The sequence below is a fragment of the Mastomys coucha genome, unplaced genomic scaffold (genome assembly GCF_008632895.1).
Source record: "Mastomys coucha isolate ucsf_1 unplaced genomic scaffold, UCSF_Mcou_1 pScaffold18, whole genome shotgun sequence".
Taxonomy (NCBI): domain Eukaryota; kingdom Metazoa; phylum Chordata; class Mammalia; order Rodentia; family Muridae; genus Mastomys; species Mastomys coucha.
In genome coordinates, this window is record NW_022196900.1 from 46,586,097 (window position 1) to 46,607,190 (window position 21,094).

The window sequence follows — 21,094 nt, forward strand, 5'->3', positions numbered from 1 at the left end:
TCTAATTTTTAATAGGTTTCACTTTTTTTTTTTTTTGGTTTTTCGAGACAGAGTTTCTCTGTGTAGCCCTGGCTGTCCTGGAACTCACTCTGTAGATCAGGCTGGCCTCAAACTCAGAAATCCGCCTATCCCTCTCAAGTGCTGGGATTAAAGGCATGTGCCACCACTACCCGGCTCACATTTTTTCTAAATAGATCTAGGAGCCACTTTTTACAACTCATATAAGATTTGAGATTGTATCCATGAATGGTTGAGTATTATGTTTTAATTTTTATTGACCTTCAGTGATTCATGTGCCTTAGAAACCATATTGGAATAAGACTTATGAAACAACTAATCAAAGTCAAGTATGATAACATGCCTGTAATCCCTCTGCTTGAGAGGCTAAGGCAGAAAGATGGGAAGTTCAGGGCCAGCCTAGACTATACAGCAAGTTCTAGGCCAGCTGTGGCTTCATAGTAAGACCTGTCTCAAAGAGTAAGAGAGAGGAAGGAAAGGAAACTAATGAAAAGAAATACTCGGGGCTGGAGAGATGGCTCAGTGGTTAAGAGCACTGACTCCTCTTCCAGAGGTCCTGAGTTCAAATCCCAGCAACCACATGGTGGCTTACAACCACCTGTCATGAGATCTGACGCCCTCTTCTGGTGTGTCTAAAGACAGCTACAGTGTACTTACATATTTTAATAAATAAATCTTTAAAAAAAAAAAAAAGAAAAAAGAAAAGAAATACTCGCCGGGCGGTGGTGGCACACTCCTTTAATCCCAGCACTTGGGAGGCAGTGGCAGGCGGATTTCTGAGTTCGAGACCAGCCTGGTCTACAGAGTGAGTTCCAGGACAGCCAGGGCTACACAGAGAAACCCTGTCTCAAAAAACCAAAAACAAAAAAAAAAAAAAGAAAAGAAATACTCTTCTGTCCTATAAGTCACAGACAAATATGTTTTAATGTAAGCATAGAAAACCTAATTGTGTATATCTGGTATTGAAAAAAAGTTTATTTTTGTGTATGTGAGGTTTCATTCACACATGTGTGGTGATGGACATGTGCAGAGGCCAGAGGATGCTGCTGTACGTTGTTGTGTTGTACCATTCTCCACCATGTTCCTTTGAGATAGGGTCTCTCACTGAGCCTGGTGCTGAGCTGGTTGTTAGCAAGGTCCAACAGTCTTCTGTCTCTGTCAACCTCTTCCCCATTGTACTGGGCTTATAGGCATGTGCAGCTGCCCTGCATTTTATGTGGGTGCTGAGATCCAACTCAGATCCTTATGTTGGTCTATCAAGTGCTCTTAATCACTGAGCCATTTCTCCAGCCCTAAGTTGTTGTTTCTCCTCTTTCTCTTTCTCCTCTTCTTCCTCTTCCTCCTCCTCCTCTTCTTCAAGTTTCTTTTTAAAAATCAGGATTTAAAACTTTTTAAAGTTATTCAACTCGATACAAGTTTTCACTTAGAATTTCTCTTTTTCTCTTCTTAGTTGTTTCCAGATAAAGGTGTAGAGAAAACAGACAAGGTATGATTTTTTTTTCCTTATGTTTAATTGTTGTCTTTGAGAATTAGATTTTTACTTATATGCACATTAATTGGAGAACATATTTATTTTCAGGTTGATTTGGATTCAGCAGAAGACACTAAATTGATAGAACTAGATGATTCACAGAAAAGTGAACACACTGTATTTATAATGCCACCTGAGCCACCTCCAGATGATGGAAATAACTTGTCACCTCAGTACAGGTAGAATGAATTTTTTAAAGAGTTACTTGGGCATCGTTTAGATAGTTTGTTTCAGTTTTGCCACAATTAAGAGATGCACATGTTTGTAATATGTGTAGGTAATTTTCAGTGTGAATTCAGTGACCTGAGATAAATATTCTGTGGAGTTACTATTAGGTGTTACTGTGTAAGGGTGAATGGCCTTACTGGGAGGGAGGTCAGACAGTAATATTTACTTAGGTGTTATACCATAGTTTAATCTGCAGAATTTTATTTCTTAAAAAAAGTTTTGGGTTTGGGTTTTTTGTTGTTGTTGTTTTGAGATTCCTTACTAACTAACTTTAGGAGTTTTAATCCTGTGAAATTCTTCAGTTAGCAAGATAGAGAAAATGTGAAAGCAGAAGAATCAGTCTGTATTTAAAGACAACCTAGCAAGTAGGATCTAGATGAGACTCTTTTCAGAAATTACAGTAAATATGTTTTCCTTATTATAATCATCATTGTATATATTTTAATAAATTTAAATGAAATAAAAAATGCTACACACAATTTTAGTACTAATTTTAGATTTATTAATAACTCTAGGAATGTGTCTAGACAAGTTCATCTTAAACATTTTCTTTGTAACCTGTGTTTATCTTCGATGGTCTGAACATTCTTTCGTGCCACTGAAAATTTTCATGGCTTCTAATTTAAGTGATCACATTGTGTGCAGTTACTTTTATTTACCTTGTTTCTTGTGGATTTGTTCATAGTTTTTTGTATCTTTGCATACATAGATATTCACACACACAATAATTCTCTAAGGAAAAGTCAAGGACCTTTGTAAAGAGACTACTCTCTTCAGGGCTGAGTGAGATTGGAGTTATACTGCAACTGAGTGTCTTAAATGCTAGTTCGATTTCATGCTGTATAATTAATTTTTACTTTGTCTTAACTTGTGTGGTTGAGGCTTTCGGTATTGACATATAAAGCACAATCAAGGGAAGGCGAGCTTTCTACAGGGAAAATTTGTCAAAATAAGTCAGTAGACAGTTTCCAAGGAAAAAGAGCCAGCTATAGGAAAAAAAAATCTCAGCTAGAATTTAAAAAAATGCACATTCAACTGTTGAACAGCAGTTTATCTGTTGGAGGCCGAGCTGTGCCGAGTGTGTTAGTATGCCCATGTTTGAAGTCATCTGCAATTGATTAGAATGTACAGTTCTCTTGAGAAACACTGCCTTTGCTTAGTATTTTAAGAAATTAAGCAAGAGTATTTACAAAGAAACATACATAAAAGTAGTTAATTGAAGATACTATGAAGAAACTGAATAATATCCAGAAGTGTAAAGAACTTGTTAAATCATAATACATTTCTAAAATAAAAACACTGCATTTTTTCTTTGAAATACTGATGTAAACTAATATCTTAAAAAGTTGGCCGGGCGGTGGTGGCACATGCCTTTAATCCCAGCACTTGGGAAGCAGAGGCAGGCGGATTTCTGAGTTTGAGGCCAGCCTGGTCTACAAAGTGAGCTCCAGGATAGCTAGGGCTATACAGAGAAGCCCTGTCTTGAAAAAAAAAAAAAGTTGATTATTATTAAAAGTTATACTGACTGATATTTTAAATAGATTTGTCCTTGAACATATAGATTTTATGAAAAGAGTTATGAATTCCTCTGTAAGACAGACATCGGGGTTTGTTTGTTTGTTTGTTTGTTTTCTTTTCAGACTGGTTGAAAATAACAATAGTTAGAGTTCCTGACAGGACATTCTGTAGTACTAGCTATGTTTTCTCATACTTTGAAACAAATTGTAATGAGTTTTAAAGAATGTTATAGGATAATATTTGAAGTTTAAAAATTTTTACCTAAATACTGAGTAGTTGAAGAATTTGATGGATTGTAAACAGCAGTTGTATTTTTGCTTTCTGTTGTAGTTACATGTACTTTCCAAGACTGGATCTTAAGCTTTTTGACAGCCCACAGGAGCCGAGACTGTGCTTCAGTAGACATCCTCCTGGGAGCAGCATTACAAACAGTCCTGCCCTCATGGCTAAAAGAACTAAACAGGTCAGCTATTCTTCCTATAACCCATGTTCAATGGAAATGTAAAATATATATGTACGGAATCCTTAGCAGCTATTTGAAGGCCTGCTGTGGTTGTCATGTGTGTAACTGTATTTCTTGTACCTAACTTGATATTAAAGCTGAAGTTTAAAGCACCCATTTATATTTAAGGGAAGTCTTGAGAACCAAACAAACTTTAACTCTTCTGGACTCGTGGTGGCACACTTAATTCCAGCATTCAGGAAGCAAAGATAGGAAGATTTCTATGTGTTTGAGGCCACCCTGGCCTATATAGTGAATTCCAGGGTATCCAGCGCTACCTACTGAGACCCTGCCTCAAAGATTAAAAGAAAGAAAATTAAAAGTATGTAATTTAGCTGGGCAGTGGTGGTGCATACCTTTAATCCCAGTACTTAAGAGGTAAGGATATGTGGATCTCTGAGTTCAAGATCATATATGTGTGTGTATGTATGTATGTGTGTGTGTGCATTTATATATATATATACATACACACACACATACATACATGCATATATATACACATATATGCACACACATATATGTATATATATTTATATATATTTATATACACATATATGTATATATATATATATCCCTATTTTGATAAAATTCATATGCCACATAATTTATATCCACTTAAAGTATTTATGTAATTCAGTAGCTTGTCTTCCACTCTGGTACCTTTTTTTTTTTTTTTTTTTTTTTTTTTTTTTTTTTTTTTGGTTTTTTGAGACAGGGTTTCTCTGTGTAGCCCTGGCTGTCCTGGAACTCACTCTGTAGACCAGGCTAAGCTCGAACTCAGAAATCCACCTGCCTCTGCCTCCCAAATGCTGGGATTAAAGGTGTGCGCCACCTCCACCTGGCTCACTCTCGTACTTTTAATGTGTTCTCAGGATTGTACAACTAATTACCTCAGTTAATTTTAGAGATGAAAATAACTCTAGAAGAAAAACCCATATCCTTTTTTTTTTTTAAAGCTTCACAGCCGTTCTCCCATAACTGTCTGCAACCACTAATCTGTTTTCTGTCCCCACAGGTGTATATTCTAGGCATTTCATATAAGTAGGATAATGTAGTATTATTGTGATTATATTTTTTAGCTTAGCATAGTCTTTTCAAGATCTATCCATCCTCTAGCATGCATTAGGATTTAATTTTGACTGAGTGGCATGTACATATTAGCTTATCTGTTCATAAGCATGCAATAGTTCTTATTTTTGGCTACAATAAATAATATTTGTATAAGCATTTGTGTGCAGTTGCCAAATAGATGTTTTCGTGTCTTTCCCGTGTATCTAGGAATAGAGCTGTTATATTTATTATATGGTAATTCTGTGTTTCAGTTTCTGAGGAAATGCTAAGCTATTGTTTGGAATGGCTAATCATTTTACATTTCTATTAACACCATTTAAAGTTCTGATATTACAATATCCTTTTCACTTATTATCTGCCTTTTTAAAATTACTGCCATCTGATGAATATGAAGTGATAGATACTTCACTGTAGCTTTGATTTGTATTTTCTTTGTGTCTTATGTACAAAACAGTATTACAAATACTACATCAAAGGGAGTTAACTCAGGACAGCCTTAATATCTTATATTACTGCAGCATCTAATTTAGGAAGAAAGGAGTATAAACTATGCTGAGATGCATTAAAATAACAGCCTCTATACACTAGTATTTGGAGGTTGTTTAGAGTGAACTGGAATTGCAGCAATCCTTCTGCTTCAGCCTCCTGGGTATTTGGATTGCAGCTATAAGCCACATTGTCTAGCCTTGGACCAGTTATTTTTAAAGACCTACTCAGTGAGAGAATATGTAAACAATAAACTTAGAAAGGAGAATAAAGGGCTGGTGAGATGGCTCAGCGGGTAAGAGCACCAACTGCTCTTCAGAAGGTCATAAGTTCAAATCCCAGCAACCACATGGTGGCTCACAACCACCCGTAATGAGATCTGATGCCTTCTTCTGGTGCATCCGAAGACAGCTACAGTGTACTTACATACAATTAAAAAAAAAAAAAAAAAACAGAAAGGAGAATAAAGTGGAAATCTTGGCAGAAAGTAACTTAGGGCATCTTAATTGTTAGTAGAGAGAAGAATGAGAAAATACTTTTTAAAGATTAGAGACAGCCTGGAGAGAGGGAGGTTAGTGCATGTTGTGTAAGCCTGGTAACTTGAGCTCATTCCCAGAGCCCATCTGAATGTGGAAGTAGTGAGTCCACAAAGTTGTTCTTTGACCCCTGCACATGAGCCATACAAATGTTGCACTATATACAACATATTCAGTGTTTTTTGGAGTTGATCAATACTTTGATTTTATACTTTGGTGCTGAAAATGCCACTTTGCATAAATATATGGTACAAAAAAGCAAAAGTATGTTTAGGACCAGTTCAGAAGATATTGGAAATTCTGACCTATCCTAAGCCAAAAAAGTCAGTTAATGATTTTTTTTTTAAATGAAACTCAAGTCAGCAGCCCATACAACATTTTTTAAAGTAAAACATGGTGATACAACACAGTCCAAATGTAAAATTAGACATAGCTCAGTCAGTAAGATGCTCAATCCCCAAGTATGTGGACCTGAGTTCTGGCCTCAGAGTCCATATAAAAGAGCCAGGTGAGGTGGTGAACACTTGTAATCTCAGTACCGAGGAGGCAAAGACTCAAGAGGATCCCTTGGGCTTGCTGGTCAGCCAGCCTTATCTAACCAGAGAGGTCCAGGCCAATGGCAGAGCCTACCAAAAACAAAACAAAACAAAAACACCACGGTGAATAAACACATGAGGGATACCTGAGGTTGACCTCTGGTCTCCACATGTCTGCACATATACAAATATGAACCAAGTGTCACAAAAAAGTCCTTTTTTGATGTTTATACACTGAGGAATAGGGATAGGGAAATATTAAGTTTGTTTTCTCTTCTACAAGTAAGCCATTGTGTTTCTGTAAGAGCAAGGAACTGCATGTGTTGTAAAAACACTAGGTTCCTAACATTCGGTTGTATTGAATAACAGTAAAGGCATTTCTGCTGTGTCTCTTGGCATTGGGTGTCAGTGCAGGCGTGTGATGGAGCACTCACACACCTTGGAATCTTCACCCATCTGATTTTGAATTATTCTCTGGCTATTATGTATTTGGAGTAGATGTAGAGACCCACAGCCAAACACTAGGTGGAGCCAGGGGAACCCCACAGAAGAGTGGGGAAGAATGATTAGAGGAGCCAGAGGAATATGGCCCACAGAACCAACTAAGCAGGACTCAGGGGCCCACAGAGACTGAAGCAACAATCAGGGAGCCTGTATTGGTTTGAGCTAGGTTTAGGTTCTCTGTACAAACCTTGTGGTTGTATAGCTTAGTGTTCTTGAGGGACTCCTTCTGGATTGCCCCCTCCAGTCTTGACAGGGGGGTTATGCCTGGTCTATTGTTACTTGTTAAGTCTTGTTTGGTGGATATACCTGTGATGGCTGCTGTTTGGTTTGTTTGTTTGTTTTGTTTTGTTTTAAGGGAAATGGAGGAGGAGTGGATCTGGAAAGAGGGGAGATTGGGGAGGGGCTGAGAGGAGTAAAGCGAGGGGAGACTGTAGTTGGGGTATATGGAATGTATGAGAAAAGAATAAAAGAAAAGAAGTGACTGTATTAAAAAAAAGAAGAAGAAGCTGGGCTATAAGCTAAAGTTCTTGAAACCATGTGCCTCAAAATTAAGACTATAAAATCCTTCATTTTTAAAGTCTAAGTTTACATTACAATTTTCCCTTTATTTCTTCATTTACTATAATGGATTTTAATGAATACAGTGATATTTATTTTCTTTATAGGAGATAAAAACAGCTCATAAATTGGCGAAGAGATGTTATACGAATCCACCACAATGGGCCAAGTATCTATTCAGCCATTGTTACAGTTTGTGGTTTATTTGTCTCCCAGCCTATGTTAGAGTTTCTCACCCTAAAGTCCGAGCACTCCAGCAGGCACATGATGTGCTTGTTAAGATGAGGAAGACAGACGTGGACCCACTAGATGAGGCAAGTACCCGACACTGAGATAATTTCACAGCTGCTGCTGTTGTTGCTGCAGTGCAGTAGATGCTTGTATTTGGCAAGTGAGCTATACCCCTAGCCCTAGCTGATACATATTGTTTTGTAATTTTAAGTGTTTTGGTCTTGGTGACTCATGATATAATCCTAGCACTTTTTGAGGCTGAGGCAGGAGATTGCCCCAAGTTTCAGGCTAATACACCCTGACCCTATAGAGCAACAACCTGTCTTAAACATAATAAAACAAAATGAAGTAAAAAACAAAAAGGAAAGTAGGAAAGTTAGTTAATCAAGCTCTTAGTCTGCTAAGTATACTGATTGGAGTAGAAGGTATTTTAACCACGTTTGATTTTAGAAATGAGTTCTTTTCCACATTGTGGAGAACAGTATTTCACATTATGGAAAACAAAGATTTTCCTTAATATAGATTTATTTTCTTAAACAGATGAGACATGTGCATGAAATAATATTATTGATTATTTCTGGTAGGTTGAGTAGAGATTATTGTTGTGTTTTATTTATTTGTTTTCTTAGACAAGAGTATTTATTTTGTAACTCATTCTAGTCTGGAAGTCACTATGTATGGCTTTGAATTCCTGATCCTCCCGCCTCTGCCTCCTTCTAACCACTCTGATTGAGTAAAATCTTTTTAAAATTTCTATTAAGTCTCAAGTAAACTAATATGCTAAGGACTTAAGCTTTGTTGTTCCTCTTGTTAGGTGTGCTATCGAGTAGTCATGCAGCTTTGTGGACTTTGGGTTCATCCTGTTTTAGCAGTGAGAGTCTTATTCGAAATGAAAACTGCTAGAATAAAACCAAATGCTATTACTTATGGCTATTACAATAAGGTAAGTTGGATTAACGCTAGGCAGGGCAGCATATTTGTTAAATTTTTTTTACTATTTGTTAAACTTGTTAAAAGGAGGTTGTTCTCCCATCTTCAGTGACAGAATTGTATAAATTATACACAACATGTTTTGAAATGGGGATATGTTTTGAAATAGCTTCGTAAAGCCAATTAACATTCATTTACTGATTTTTGTGGTGAGAACACAAAATCTACTCTTACTAATTTTCAAAATAAATATGTTGTTATTAAACTCTAGTTGCCACATTGAACAGTAGATCTCTTAAACTTATTCCTTCTGCCCAGTTGTAGACCAACAGCTCTTTGCTGTTCCTACTGCCTGCCCCTGCCTGTGTGAATAACTACTTCTGCTTCATTCACCTCTTGAATTCTATGTAAAAGGCAAGATCATGTGATCTACCTGCTTTACCTACCATAATGTCCTCAAGGGTCCCTGAATTATTCTGGCAAGGTTTTTTGTTTTTTGTTTTTAAGCTAGTATTTCATTGTGTATATATGCCACATTCTCTGTATCCCTTCATGGATATTTAGGTTGGTCCTATTTCTCAATTATTGTGAATAATGCCACAGTGAACTTGGAAGTACAGATGCCTGTGGAAATAGTGATTTCACTTCTTGTGGATATGTATTCAGTACTTTTTGGCTTTTAAGGATCTTTCATATTGTTTTCAACTGTGAGTTTACTAATTTGTACTCCCATCAATGGTGTAAAGTCCTCTTTTTTTCCACATATTTGTCATATATTTCTTTTTTGAACTTAAATTTTTTATTTTAAAATTTATTTGTGTGGTGTCAGAAGACAATTTTTAGTTCTTTTCTTTAGCTTGGGGTTTTGGGGTATCAGGCATGTACAGAGAATGTTTTTACCCACTGAGGTAGCTCCTAGCCCTAAATAACTTTTATTTATTTTTTAAATCTTTAGGTAGTTTTGGAGAGCCCATGGCCTAGCAGTACTCGCAGTGGTATTTTCTTGTGGACGAAAGTACGGAATGTTGTACATGGTTTGGCCCAGTTTAGGCAACCACTTAAAAAGACTGGGCAAAAACCACAGGTCTTTTCAGTATCAGGTAATATATGTGATTGGAAAGATGTTTTAAACTGTAGGTTTATAGACATGAACTTATATATTTTCTTACTTTTTTCATAGAAATTTACAAATTGTTGTATAATTATAAATTAACTATGGGCCATTCATGTTTAGTGTCAGAAATATCATACATGAATTATTGAACTACATTGTCCTTATCTTTAGCTCCTCAGAATGCTGCATGTGGAAGTGATGGGGACACAGTGAGCCATGGTAGTGTGGATAGTTCTAACGATGCTAACAGTGGGGAGCACACAGTCTTCGTCAAAGACTTAATCAGCCTTGATTCCATTGATAATCACTCTAGCACAGGTACTAAAATATGTATTTTACTAACCTTTCAGTTACCACCACTTAAATGTTTCTTTTTCAAAAAAAATTGACATTTCCTGAATTTTCATAAAGGGAGTTCTCTGAAAGTAGTGTATGTCACCGAGAGGATTGTGCTTCTGCACTTCTCTCTACTTCCTGTAGTGTGAAAGTAACTTCGGGGTGCAGTGCACAGTGTGCTAGCACGGCATGTCTTTATATTTGTTCATCTTCAATTTATGAACATGTCTGAGACAGCTGTTAGGCCATGACCTAATGAGCTTAAGTGTTACTGACATGGTTTATAAATCCTTTTTTCATTAAGTTGAAATTTTAACTTAGAACTTTCAAATCATGAATACCAGTAAAGAAAATAAGTCATTTTGAAAAAGGATATTTCCGTTTAAGACATCTGACTGTAAAAGCTGCTTATATGTATTTAGCCATAGACATAACCTGTGTCTTGAAGTTAGAGCAGCTGTATTGAAAGCCCACTGGCAGGTATTTGAACCTCACATCTACCCCTCTGTGTATTGTCTGGTTGCTGGTACCAGGCTTCCTTTAAAGAGCTTACAGTCTAATTCCTGTGCTTCCTCTGATGACCTTGTCTCAATGACTGAAGTTTCCTTTTCTCTGCTCTCTGTTGCTCTGCTTTTTACTCTGTGCTGTTTCTTGGTGCTGCATTTGTCCTGGGCTGTCAAGGTGTGGGGCAAACAGACTTTTGTGAACTGAAGCTATGGATGATGCACGTGTGCTTTAATTCTACCTTTGAATGTTAACCACTTCAGGTAATTTCCCATTTATTAGGTTAAAATTCGCTGACATTCAAGGGTGGGGGGGGCAAGATACTTGGTTATATTTTAAGTGTTGTTTTTAAGGAACAATTTTCAGTTTCTTGGTTGAATTATTTAGATAAGAATAATTGCATATAGGCTTTCAAAGATTTTCAAGTGACAATTTATGACCAGTTTACAAACATTTATTATTTTATTTAGAAATAAAGTATGTTTTCTGCAATTATAATTTTAAGATTTGTTTGTAGTATCGTTGCATGAAATGGTATTATGGATATGAAAGAATCCAGGTGTTGAGGTACTCACTGCTTTCCAGAAGTCTGCTTATCTTTTGTGCCTAAAACTGCCCAGCTACAATTACAGGAGTGTATGTAAAGCACTAAGACAACATGAGCCTGTAATTTGCCAGCTTGTAGTAATTAGCCTTTTAAACCAACTATTTGTTACTTAAGAAGAAACTTTTGTGGGACTTTTATATTTAAGATTTTGTTTACTTTTATGTGTGTGGTTATTTGCTTCTATGTTATGTGTGTGCATCATGTGTGTGCCTGGTATCTTGAGGAAGTCAGAGGGGGGCGTTCATACCCCCTGGGACTGGAAGTTCACTGAGCTACCATGTGCGTGCTGGGTCCTCTGCAAGAGCAAGAAGTGCTCTTAACCAACTGCTGACCCTCCTCCTGCCTTGGGACTTTTGTTTTAAACTACTTTATTTGTTTCCTTTGTTGACTTTTCTTGCAACTTTTTTATATTAAATTTCTGGTTTTGGTATTTTATTGTATATTATTTGGGCAAAATAATGTTTTTTATTATAATTTCATTTTAATATTTAAAGTCATCTAAATTAGCTTTATTTTAAAAAGTTAAGTATGTAATTTTGATATAAACTTAGTTTATGAGTGACACTCATAACAAGAGATACATCCTCATCTTCCCGATTCTTCATGTTTTTAAAGCTTGTCGTATAAAAGTAATTTAATATTTTACTATTCTAATAATTGGTGTAACAATTTCAGTGGTTAGGATGGCCCTTTTGAGATCTTTTTATAAGTTTTCAGCTTCGTTTTAACTTTATTTTATGTATATAGGGGTTTTCTGCATGTTTGTCTTACATGTGTGCCTGGTGCCCTCAGAGGCCTACAGATGGCATCAAATCCCCTGAGACTGGTTGGTTATGAGAGGTCATGTGGGTACTGGGAACTAAACCTCGGTCCTCTGGAAGAACAGCTAGTGCTCTTTCCTGCCAAGCTGACTCTCAACAGCTCAGCTGAATTTCTAATGGCTAAACAATAGATACTAAATTCCAGTGATCTTGTGTTCTTAGAGTTTCTAGTCGAACTGTGTGACACTTGGGCTCTTTGGCCTAGTGCTGATTGTGTTCATTTTCTTTATCTTGTGAAATCTTTCCACTTGGTGCCTAAAACAGAAATCCTTCTCAGGGACTCCTGGATTAATTACCTTATCTCTTTCCTAGTCTGTGTTCAATTCATGGAACTATATTTTAACAACTGACTTTCTGAGGAAGCCAACCAAAAAACTGTATTTGGTCTGGGCAGGATGTGGGGGTGGAGTTGGGGATGGGGATGTGGGGATGAGCAGTGTTCCATGACACTAGTGTGGAGGTCAGAAGACAGTTTGTGTGAGTTGGTTCTGTCCTTTTACCAAGTGAATCCCAGGGTTGTCAGATTTGGGCACGTAAGCCATTCATTTATCTGCTGAACCCTTTTGTCAGCTCTGAAGTTAGTGTTTTAAATCTTAGTGATTATGGAATTTAATAACTCAGTCCTCCTTAGTCACCTTTAACCTGATACATAGTTCTTTAGTATTTATTCAATTATTTACTTATTTATTGAGGGCACTATGTAGCTCTCGCTGGTTTGGAACTCAGAGATCTCTGTCTCTGCCCCTCAAGTGCTGAGATTAAAGGCCCACACCATGCTCCTCAGCATTTCTTTGTTATGACTTTAGCCTTGTTGGGAGAGTCAACTTGTCTTATAGAATATTCTTTAACTTATGCTTGTATGTTTCCTTTCAGTTAGCTTAGGTTCTAAGTACTGCATATGTGATGTATCCTCCTCAGATTGTTATATACCTACCTGTGCTTTGTAATTAGTGTTAATTTAACACTTGATATTAGTGCGGTCTGGTTTCTCTGTATGTAAATTTCTTGCCTCTTCTAGATCATAAGCTATCTTTAGGGGGCCTGGGGAAGTTATGAGACTGTGTAGTGATATCCTGTTTTCATCGCACTTTTAAGTATTAGCATCTATTGATGAAGCTTGCCTGAATGGATCTTCCCTGTGGTGGTCACACATTGGTGATTTCACTGCTGTATTTAGCGATAGCATTCTAATATAGCCAGGAATCTCTCTTCTCTTCTCTTCTCTTCTCTTCTCTTCTCTTCTCTTCTCTTCTCTTCTCTTCTCTTCTCTTCTCTTCTCTTCTCTTCTCTTTTCTTTTCTTCTCTCCTCTTCTTTTCTCTTCTCTTCTCTTCTCTTCTCTTCTCTTCTCTGAAAGTGTGAGTTTATGGGTTATTATATTAGTCAGTAGATTATAATGTATTAGTCTTTACCTATTCTCAGATTACCTCAGTGTGGGCCCAGTGGATATGCCTTTAAACTTGATTATTAATGCCTTTTAGATGTGTGGTTATGGTTCTTTTCTGGGGCCAAACCCCACTGGCCTTACTTTTGTTCATTTCTTCCCTGAGCTTAGGAACAAGTTTTTTTTTCCTCCCAACAACCCCAGGGTTCATTTAATGAAGACTAGATTTTAGAAGTCCAAGTCTGGGTCTTGGTGTGCCCACTGCTACACCAAGGTGTTGTGGCCCTGCTTTTAGATTTTTAACAAACAGGATGAGAAACTTAATTATATGTAGTGTTGTAGAAATACCTCTTGTTCCAAATCAACTCTACAGGATTCTTTTTTTACCTTTCTTTAGTTTTTTTTTTTTTCTTCCTTAATTGGGGGCATGGTAGAATATTTGACCAACACACAAATGCTCTTACTTAGTTCCCAGTATCATACATATGAGACCTCCTATGTTCTCCCATAATGAAACCCTTGTCTTCTGATACCATTACATGTAGCTGTTTACTCAGTATGCATAAAGCAGGGCTGGGGGGCAGGAACTAGATATGATAAAGATTCATTGTTTGCAAGTATGAATTTGTCAAAGAATCAATTTTAAAATGTCTAGTATTTTTCAAATTCACTCCTCCACCAGCCCCACCTACCCATAGGAAACAAACCTACTTGCCTTTTATAGATTTGACACTCACTTCCATGCATAGAGTGTGGACTCCAAGTAAAGTTTTTAAAGCTTAAACTCAGAGTTGGGTGTGGTTATATACACATAGACCCAGTATTTGGGAGGTGGGGGCAGGACAGTCAGGAGTTCAAGCAAAGCTATTAGCTATATATTGAACTTAAGGCTAATCTGAACTACATAAGACATTGTCTCAAAAGAAACAAAGTTCACATAAGGGATGGCATGATGGCTTAATGGGTGAAGAGATACTTGTTGCTAAATCTTATGACCTGAGTTCAATCTTTGGGACCATATGGTAGAAAAAAAATCAATTTCCCAATCCTTGTCCTTTGATCTCTGCCTATGTATGTGAAGGAAATGTAATTTTAAAATGTTCAGTTCAAAAGTTATGTAGATTCCCCTTTACCATTCTTTTACCCTTAAAGGCTTATGTTGTTTCATGTATAGTATTAGTTGGCCATACCTATTCCTACTTACATCAGTTTTAGCGAACACCCTTATTTTGTTGACTTAATTTTTTGAGTATGTAGAAATGTACTAAAAATAAAACAACACAGTAAACCATACTTTAGGAAGTTCCCTCCTTTTTACAAATCTCCACCCTTTTCCTCCACCCTTTTTAGGTAAACTATTTTTATTATTTTTCTAACAATAAAAATCTTATTGTTCTTCCTACATTTCTTTTGCAAAAGTAGCAGGTACATGTTTCGGTCCCTTTTTGTTCTTACCAAAAATAAAAAAATAAAGATGGCAATATGCTATAAAAGATTCAAAAATGCTTTGCCCAAATTACCTTTATTTTTAGGTGTGGAGATTAAGCTTGGTGTTTTCAAATATAGAACAGCCTCTAGTCTGCTCTCCTCCCCTTGGTTTTGCTTATTGTTTCTGGAATGTGTATTGTGAGAGTTAATTTTTCTTTTTATTGTATAATTTTGATTGTATAGATCTGTGGTATTGTCTCTTTGTAACTATATTTTGAACATATGAAAGTATTTACAAGCATGGCTCTTTTAAACAGGTGGTCAGTCTGACCAGGGCTATGGGTCCAAGGACGAGCTCGTAAAGGACGATGCAGATGGTCATGCACCTGCAGAGCACACGCCACAAGAGCTGACAGCCACAGAACTGCACATCGAAGGTGAGTGTGATGTCTGTGGGCTTTGTAGACAAGAACGTTCAGATCGTTCTAGTCTATGTAGTGATTACAGCGGTAATTCTCAGGAATTTAAGGCCCGTTTCATAGATTGACTGTGATAGTCTTTTTTTTTAAGATTTATTTATTTATTATATATAAGTACACTGTAGTTGTCTTCAGACACACCAGAAGAGGGCATCAAATCCCATTACAGATGGTTGTGAGCCACCATGTGGTTGTTGGGAATTGAACTCAGGACCTCTAGAAGAGCAGTCAGTGCTCTTAACCACTGAGCCATCTCTCCAGCCCAACTGTGATAGTCTTTATGGTTGAAATTTTAGTGACTTTAGAAAGTTACTTTATAGATCATCCTTTATTTTGTTAAAAAAAAAAAAAAGGGTGCCATCCATTGGCAAAGTTACATGTATAATTTTGTGACAAAACTAAGTAAGACTAAACTTTGTCCTATTTTGTTCTTGAATTCCAGTTCCTCCTGCCTCTGTCTTAGAGTCTTGGGACTACAGGCATATGCCAGTCTGTAAGCCCACCAATAAGACCAAACTTGACCTGTCAAATTGATACTTATTGTTTTTCTTGTTTCCCAACTCTGAACCTGAAGATTATTCCCAGGGTCATAGAAGGCAAACAATTAACATCTCCAGGTCCTGAGGTTCCTTTGCTTTTTAAAGGGGTTTTTATTAGACAGTTTTTTGGGTGTTTCTAAGTACATAGTTTGCATGGTAGGTTAAAAATAAGTATAAATGGTTTTCCTGTCTTTTACAGGACTCATTGAAATAGCATTTGTTATAATCCTTTCATGGATCTGTGAGGAGTATTTTGGTTTTTGGCAATAGATTTTTCCTGTTCTCTTACTCAGATGTATAGTTTCCTTGATTATAATACTTAATCTTATGCTCTAGAGTTATAAATAAGCTATTTGACAATGAAAGAAATAGAAGTCAAGGCCAAGGTTTAATTGACTCACTAAGAAATGCTTGGGTCTAGATTATTGAATGCTATAATAAAACACTATTAGTCAGGGCTGGAAAGATGGCTCAGAGGTTGAGAGCATTCTGGCTGCTCTTCCAGAGGTCCTGAGTTCAATTCCCAGTAACCACATGATGGCTCACAATGAGATCTGGTGCCCTCTTCTGGCCTGTAGGCATATATGCAGACAGAAGTGTATACATAATAAATAAATCTAAGAAAAAAAACCACTTAGTATTCTTGGTATTTACGGCATACAGTAAACAGCTGTAGTAAGTCAATGAGTAATCATATACCCATCCCTACCTGAGGAAAGGCTGTACCTATGTGGAAAAATCTCTGCTTTCTGATCATTAGTGTTAGTGTTAAAAGTCAGAACAATAACATACAAATATATTTCTTTCACACAGAGGAGTGTGATGTATCTGCCATTGTCTCGAAACACTTGCAACCTGCTCCTGAACCTCAGAGTCCTACTGAGCCTCCTGCATGGGGCAGCAGTATTGTGAAAGTTCCATCTGGGTTATTTGATACCAACAATAGGGCAAGTAGTACTGGTGAGTAGAAAGTGACCCTGCCTCCTTTGGGTACACTAACCCGTAGTCAAGCTGACCTTGACCTCTGCATTTTCTCCACTATGCTCAATTAGAGTATCTTTAATGATATTATTTCTCTTGACTTATTGGACATGCTAGGAAGCCATGATTGAATCTGAATTCTATAAGTGGGCTAAAGTAAAGTTAAAGTTTGTAACTTAAAGGAACAGTTTGAGAGCCTTGCATAGTGGCACATGCTTTTGGGGGGAGGGATGTAAAAGCAGATGTGAGGAAATATGTAAGTTATATGAAAATGCCGTACCATTTTATGTAAGAAAATTGAGTGTTGGTGTGTTTTGGTAGTCACCTGGTAAAACTTTCTAAAGGATGGGAATGAGATGTTTTTGTTAACTTGGTGTGCTTTTCTTGCTGTAGTACCTTATCTATTTGGTCATTCCTTTTCATGATATGATAATAGGATAGATTAGAGGGCCCCCTGTGCTTGTCAAGAACAGAGGCAGTCATTTGATAAGACCCCAGCACTAGCCAGGCAGTGGTGGCACACGCCTTTAATCCCAGCACTTGGGAGGCAGAGGCAGGCGGGTTTCTGAGTTCGAGGACAGCCTGATCTACAGAGTGAGTTCCAGGACAGCCAGGGCTGAGAAACCCTGTCTCGAAAAACCAACCAAACAAACAAAAAAGAGACCCCAGCACTGAGGAGGCAGGGACAGGTGGATCTCTGAATCTGAGGCCAGCCTGGTCTACATAGTACAGCCAGGACTATACAGAAGGATCCTGTCTTGAATGAATGAATGAATGAATGAATGAATGAATGAATGAATGAATGAACGAACCAACCAACCAACCAACCAACCAACCAACCAACCAACAAACAAGCAAATGGAATCGAGGCCAAGACATAGTGTTGGTGTAGAGCTCAGGCTGGCCTAGAGCTTGCAGTGGTCTTTTAGCTTTCACCCCCGCCCAGTGATTACAGACATGCAGCACTGCCATGCCTGACTTGAGAGAATATATCGATCTTAGAAGATTTATTCAATAGGAAAAGGAAGAGCCGGGGCTGGAGAGATGGCTCAGTGGTTAAGAACACCGACTGCTCTTCTGAAGGTCCTGAGTTCAAATCCCAGCAACCACATGGTGGCCCACAACCATCTGTAATGAGATCTGACGCTCTCTTCTAGTTTGTCTGAAGACAGCTACAGTGTACTTACATACATAAGATAAATAAATAAATCTAACAACAACAACAAAAAGGAAGATCCAGTAATGGGGCTTTTGGTATTGTGTCAGTCAATTTTATTTTAAATTGAAAATAAGCTGTGCAAATGAGCTGGAACTACAATGAGAGCCCAAATTATCACAAAGACCTGTTTTTCATATATTGAGAAAGGTGTCAAAGCAGGCATAACTGTAGAGTGTAAATAGGTTACTTGAATTCCCCCAAAGCCTTTTTAAAAGTCTCTCAGAGGGTCTGGGAGATTGCTCAGTGGGTCAAGGCCCTAACTGTCAATCGTAACAACCTGAGTTCAACCTGAGACCTACATGATGGAAGGGGAGAACTGACTCCCACAAGTTGTCCTTTGAAGAATGTGTTCCCAATCACACACAGCAAAAATAAATGCTTAAAATGTTTTGTTTTGTCTTTTTTTTTTGGCCAGGCAGTGGTGGCACATGCCTTTAATCCCAGCACTTGGGAGGCAGAGGCAGGTGGATTTCTGAGTTCGAGGCCAGCCTGGTCTACAGTGAGTTCCAGGACAGCCAGAGCTATACAAAGAAACCCTGTCTCGAGAAAAAAAAAAAAAAAAAAAAAAAAAAAAAAAAAAAAAAAAGTTTTGTTTTTTTTTTTTAATTTTTCAAAGAACAAATTGAGTATAAATTATTTTTAAAAGAAACAATTTACAAATATATAAAACACACAGTCAGCAGTTAGTTAGACCAGTTTGAAAGATTTAAAAGTATATGAAAGGCAACTTTTTCCTTCAAAGCTTCTAGATCATTATACTCTTAAAAACAAATAAGCAAACAAAGCAGAAATAACAAACTAAAGCTAGCATTGTGGCACACATCCTTTAATCTCAGCACTTGGCAGGCAGATCTCTGATTTTTAGGGCCAGCCTGGTCTACATAATGTGTTCCAGGATAGATGGAGCCTACCTGGGTAAGACCCTGTCTTGAAACATCATCCCATCACCCATTCTACCCCCAAAATAAGAACACCTGTTGCAGCATTGTCTCTGTCCAATCCCATTAGGGCAATGATAGATCTGTGAATAACAGGAATAGGGAAGTAGAGCTAGAAGTTTAGGAGTGAGGAGGTCGGAGGTCAGAGAAAAAATTGAGAGATCAACATAGAAGCAGACAAACAAGGGGACAATCCAGACCCTGCGTGGTTTTAAACAACCACAAGTAGCAAAGGTTTTTACAAGGTTAGAATGATTGGGTTAGAACATTATCTTTATCACTCGGCTCTGAAATTATTGTATTGGCGTCTTGTAAGTTGCGATCTTATTGATATATAAATCTGATTGGATAATGAAGCCTTAAAAGTCATGTATCTACCAGGTAACTAGGAGCTAAATGACTGATTGTGGGGTGTGTGGAGCATTGCATGTAAGTGAGATAGATGATCTTGCTGAGAGAGGATAGCAGGACCCCGCCAGGACATAGTGATGAGGACAGCCAGGACCTGTGGGGTGAGAGAGTTTGTGGAGTGATCTTTTTTAATTTTCCCAAATATTTAACAAACACCAACCGGTTGTGGTAGTGCATAGTTTTAAAACCAGCACCTAGGAAACAGAGGCAGGTGGATCTCTGTGAGTTCCAAACAAGGCAGGACTACATAATAAGACCCTACCCTCCTACACACCCCAAGAAAATGCAGGTAAAGGCGCTCACTGCCATGACTACAACTCCAGTTCAACTCTCTGGATCCATGTCGTAGAAGAGAGCCAGCTCCTGCAGGCTTTCTTCTCGTACCACACGTGCACTGTGGCTGGCACATATATACATATATGAGCTACCATGCACTCCAATAAATAAAGTAGTAAGAAAAACAACAAAGTCAGATGTGAATGGGTGATATTTTAGTTGAGTAGCTATGAGAGAATACATTACAGATTGCAGTTTATATATGACAACAGAGCTGTCTAAGACTGGAGTTGCCACATGATGAGTTTGACTGAGGGTCCTCTTAGATTGCAGATTGCCTACTTCTCTTTGTGTCCTTGGGTTGTAAAGTCCTGAGTGTGGTAGAACATGTTTGTAATCCTAGAACTTGGAAGACAGGTAGAATGAGAGATCAAATACAGAATTTTCCTCTGGATTTTCCTTTGAAAGGACCTTAATCCATTCATAAGAGTGCAACCGTTATGCCCTAATTATCTCATGTATTCAGATCTTAGACTTAAGTCTTTATGTTTCCAGATTTTAGATTTGGGTCTTTTTGTTTGTTTGCTTGTTTGTTTGTTTTGTTCATTTTTTAGGGGGGGGGTTGTTTGTATGTTTTGAGATAGTTGCACTGTGTAGCCTAGCTTTGACTCCTTATGTAGCTCAGACTAACCTTGATCCTCCTGCTTTGTTTCCCCAGTATTAAATTTTTAAACTTTATTTCACTCGTTATTATTGAGTGGGTTGAATGTGCCATAGTGGTATGTGGAAGTTAGAGGACAACTTTGTGGGGTTGATTCTCTTCTTCACCTTTGTATAGGGTTTGAGGATCACACTCATGTTGGCAGACTTGTGCTTCTACCTGCTAAGCCATCTCAACAGCCCTCTGCTTATTAGAGACAGGCCTTGAACTGCTGTGTATCACAAAAGATATACTGGAACTTCTGATCTCCCTGCCTCAGCTACCTATATCTAAAATTACAAACATGCAACCATATTAGACCTAAATGTTAAATGATAGTAACATGGAACTGGAGAGATGCCATTTAGAACACTGGCTTCAGTTGCAGAACATCCTCTTTGACACTGAGGTACCAGGTACACATGTTGTACAGACATACACATCATGGGTATAAAACACCCATATACATAAACTAAGTCTGTTATATATGTGTGTGTGTGTGTGTGTGTGTATATATATGTGTATGTGTATATAAATGTAAACTTATATATATAAACATATAAACATAAACTTATGTATATATACATATCTATACATATATGCATGTATAGATACATATAGATATAGATATGTATATATACACACACACACATACAGTTCACTTAAATAGAAGAATGGAGAAAAATTATATGGTAACAAAGAATTAAAAA

General features: G+C 37.5%; 1 protein-coding gene across 4 annotated transcripts in view; it reads left to right on the top strand.

Annotated features, from left to right (window-relative positions):
* The window catches only part of Dennd4c (DENN domain containing 4C), a 95,320-nt gene that overhangs the window by 50,801 nt on the left and 23,425 nt on the right, over positions 1 to 21,094 (top strand). For 3 of the 4 annotated variants that reach the window (XM_031377810.1, XM_031377808.1, XM_031377809.1), the window contains exons 14-22: positions 1,469 to 1,504; positions 1,598 to 1,728; positions 3,626 to 3,758; positions 7,596 to 7,802; positions 8,534 to 8,662; positions 9,605 to 9,749; positions 9,935 to 10,081; positions 15,159 to 15,278; positions 16,673 to 16,819. In XM_031377810.1, coding sequence (XP_031233670.1) covers positions 1,469 to 1,504; positions 1,598 to 1,728; positions 3,626 to 3,758; positions 7,596 to 7,802; positions 8,534 to 8,662; positions 9,605 to 9,749; positions 9,935 to 10,081; positions 15,159 to 15,278; positions 16,673 to 16,819 — 1,195 coding nt within the window. The remainder of the gene's footprint in view (positions 1 to 1,468; positions 1,505 to 1,597; positions 1,729 to 3,625; positions 3,759 to 7,595; positions 7,803 to 8,533; positions 8,663 to 9,604; positions 9,750 to 9,934; positions 10,082 to 15,158; positions 15,279 to 16,672; positions 16,820 to 21,094) is intronic. The other variant, XM_031377811.1, reaches the window with a different exon arrangement.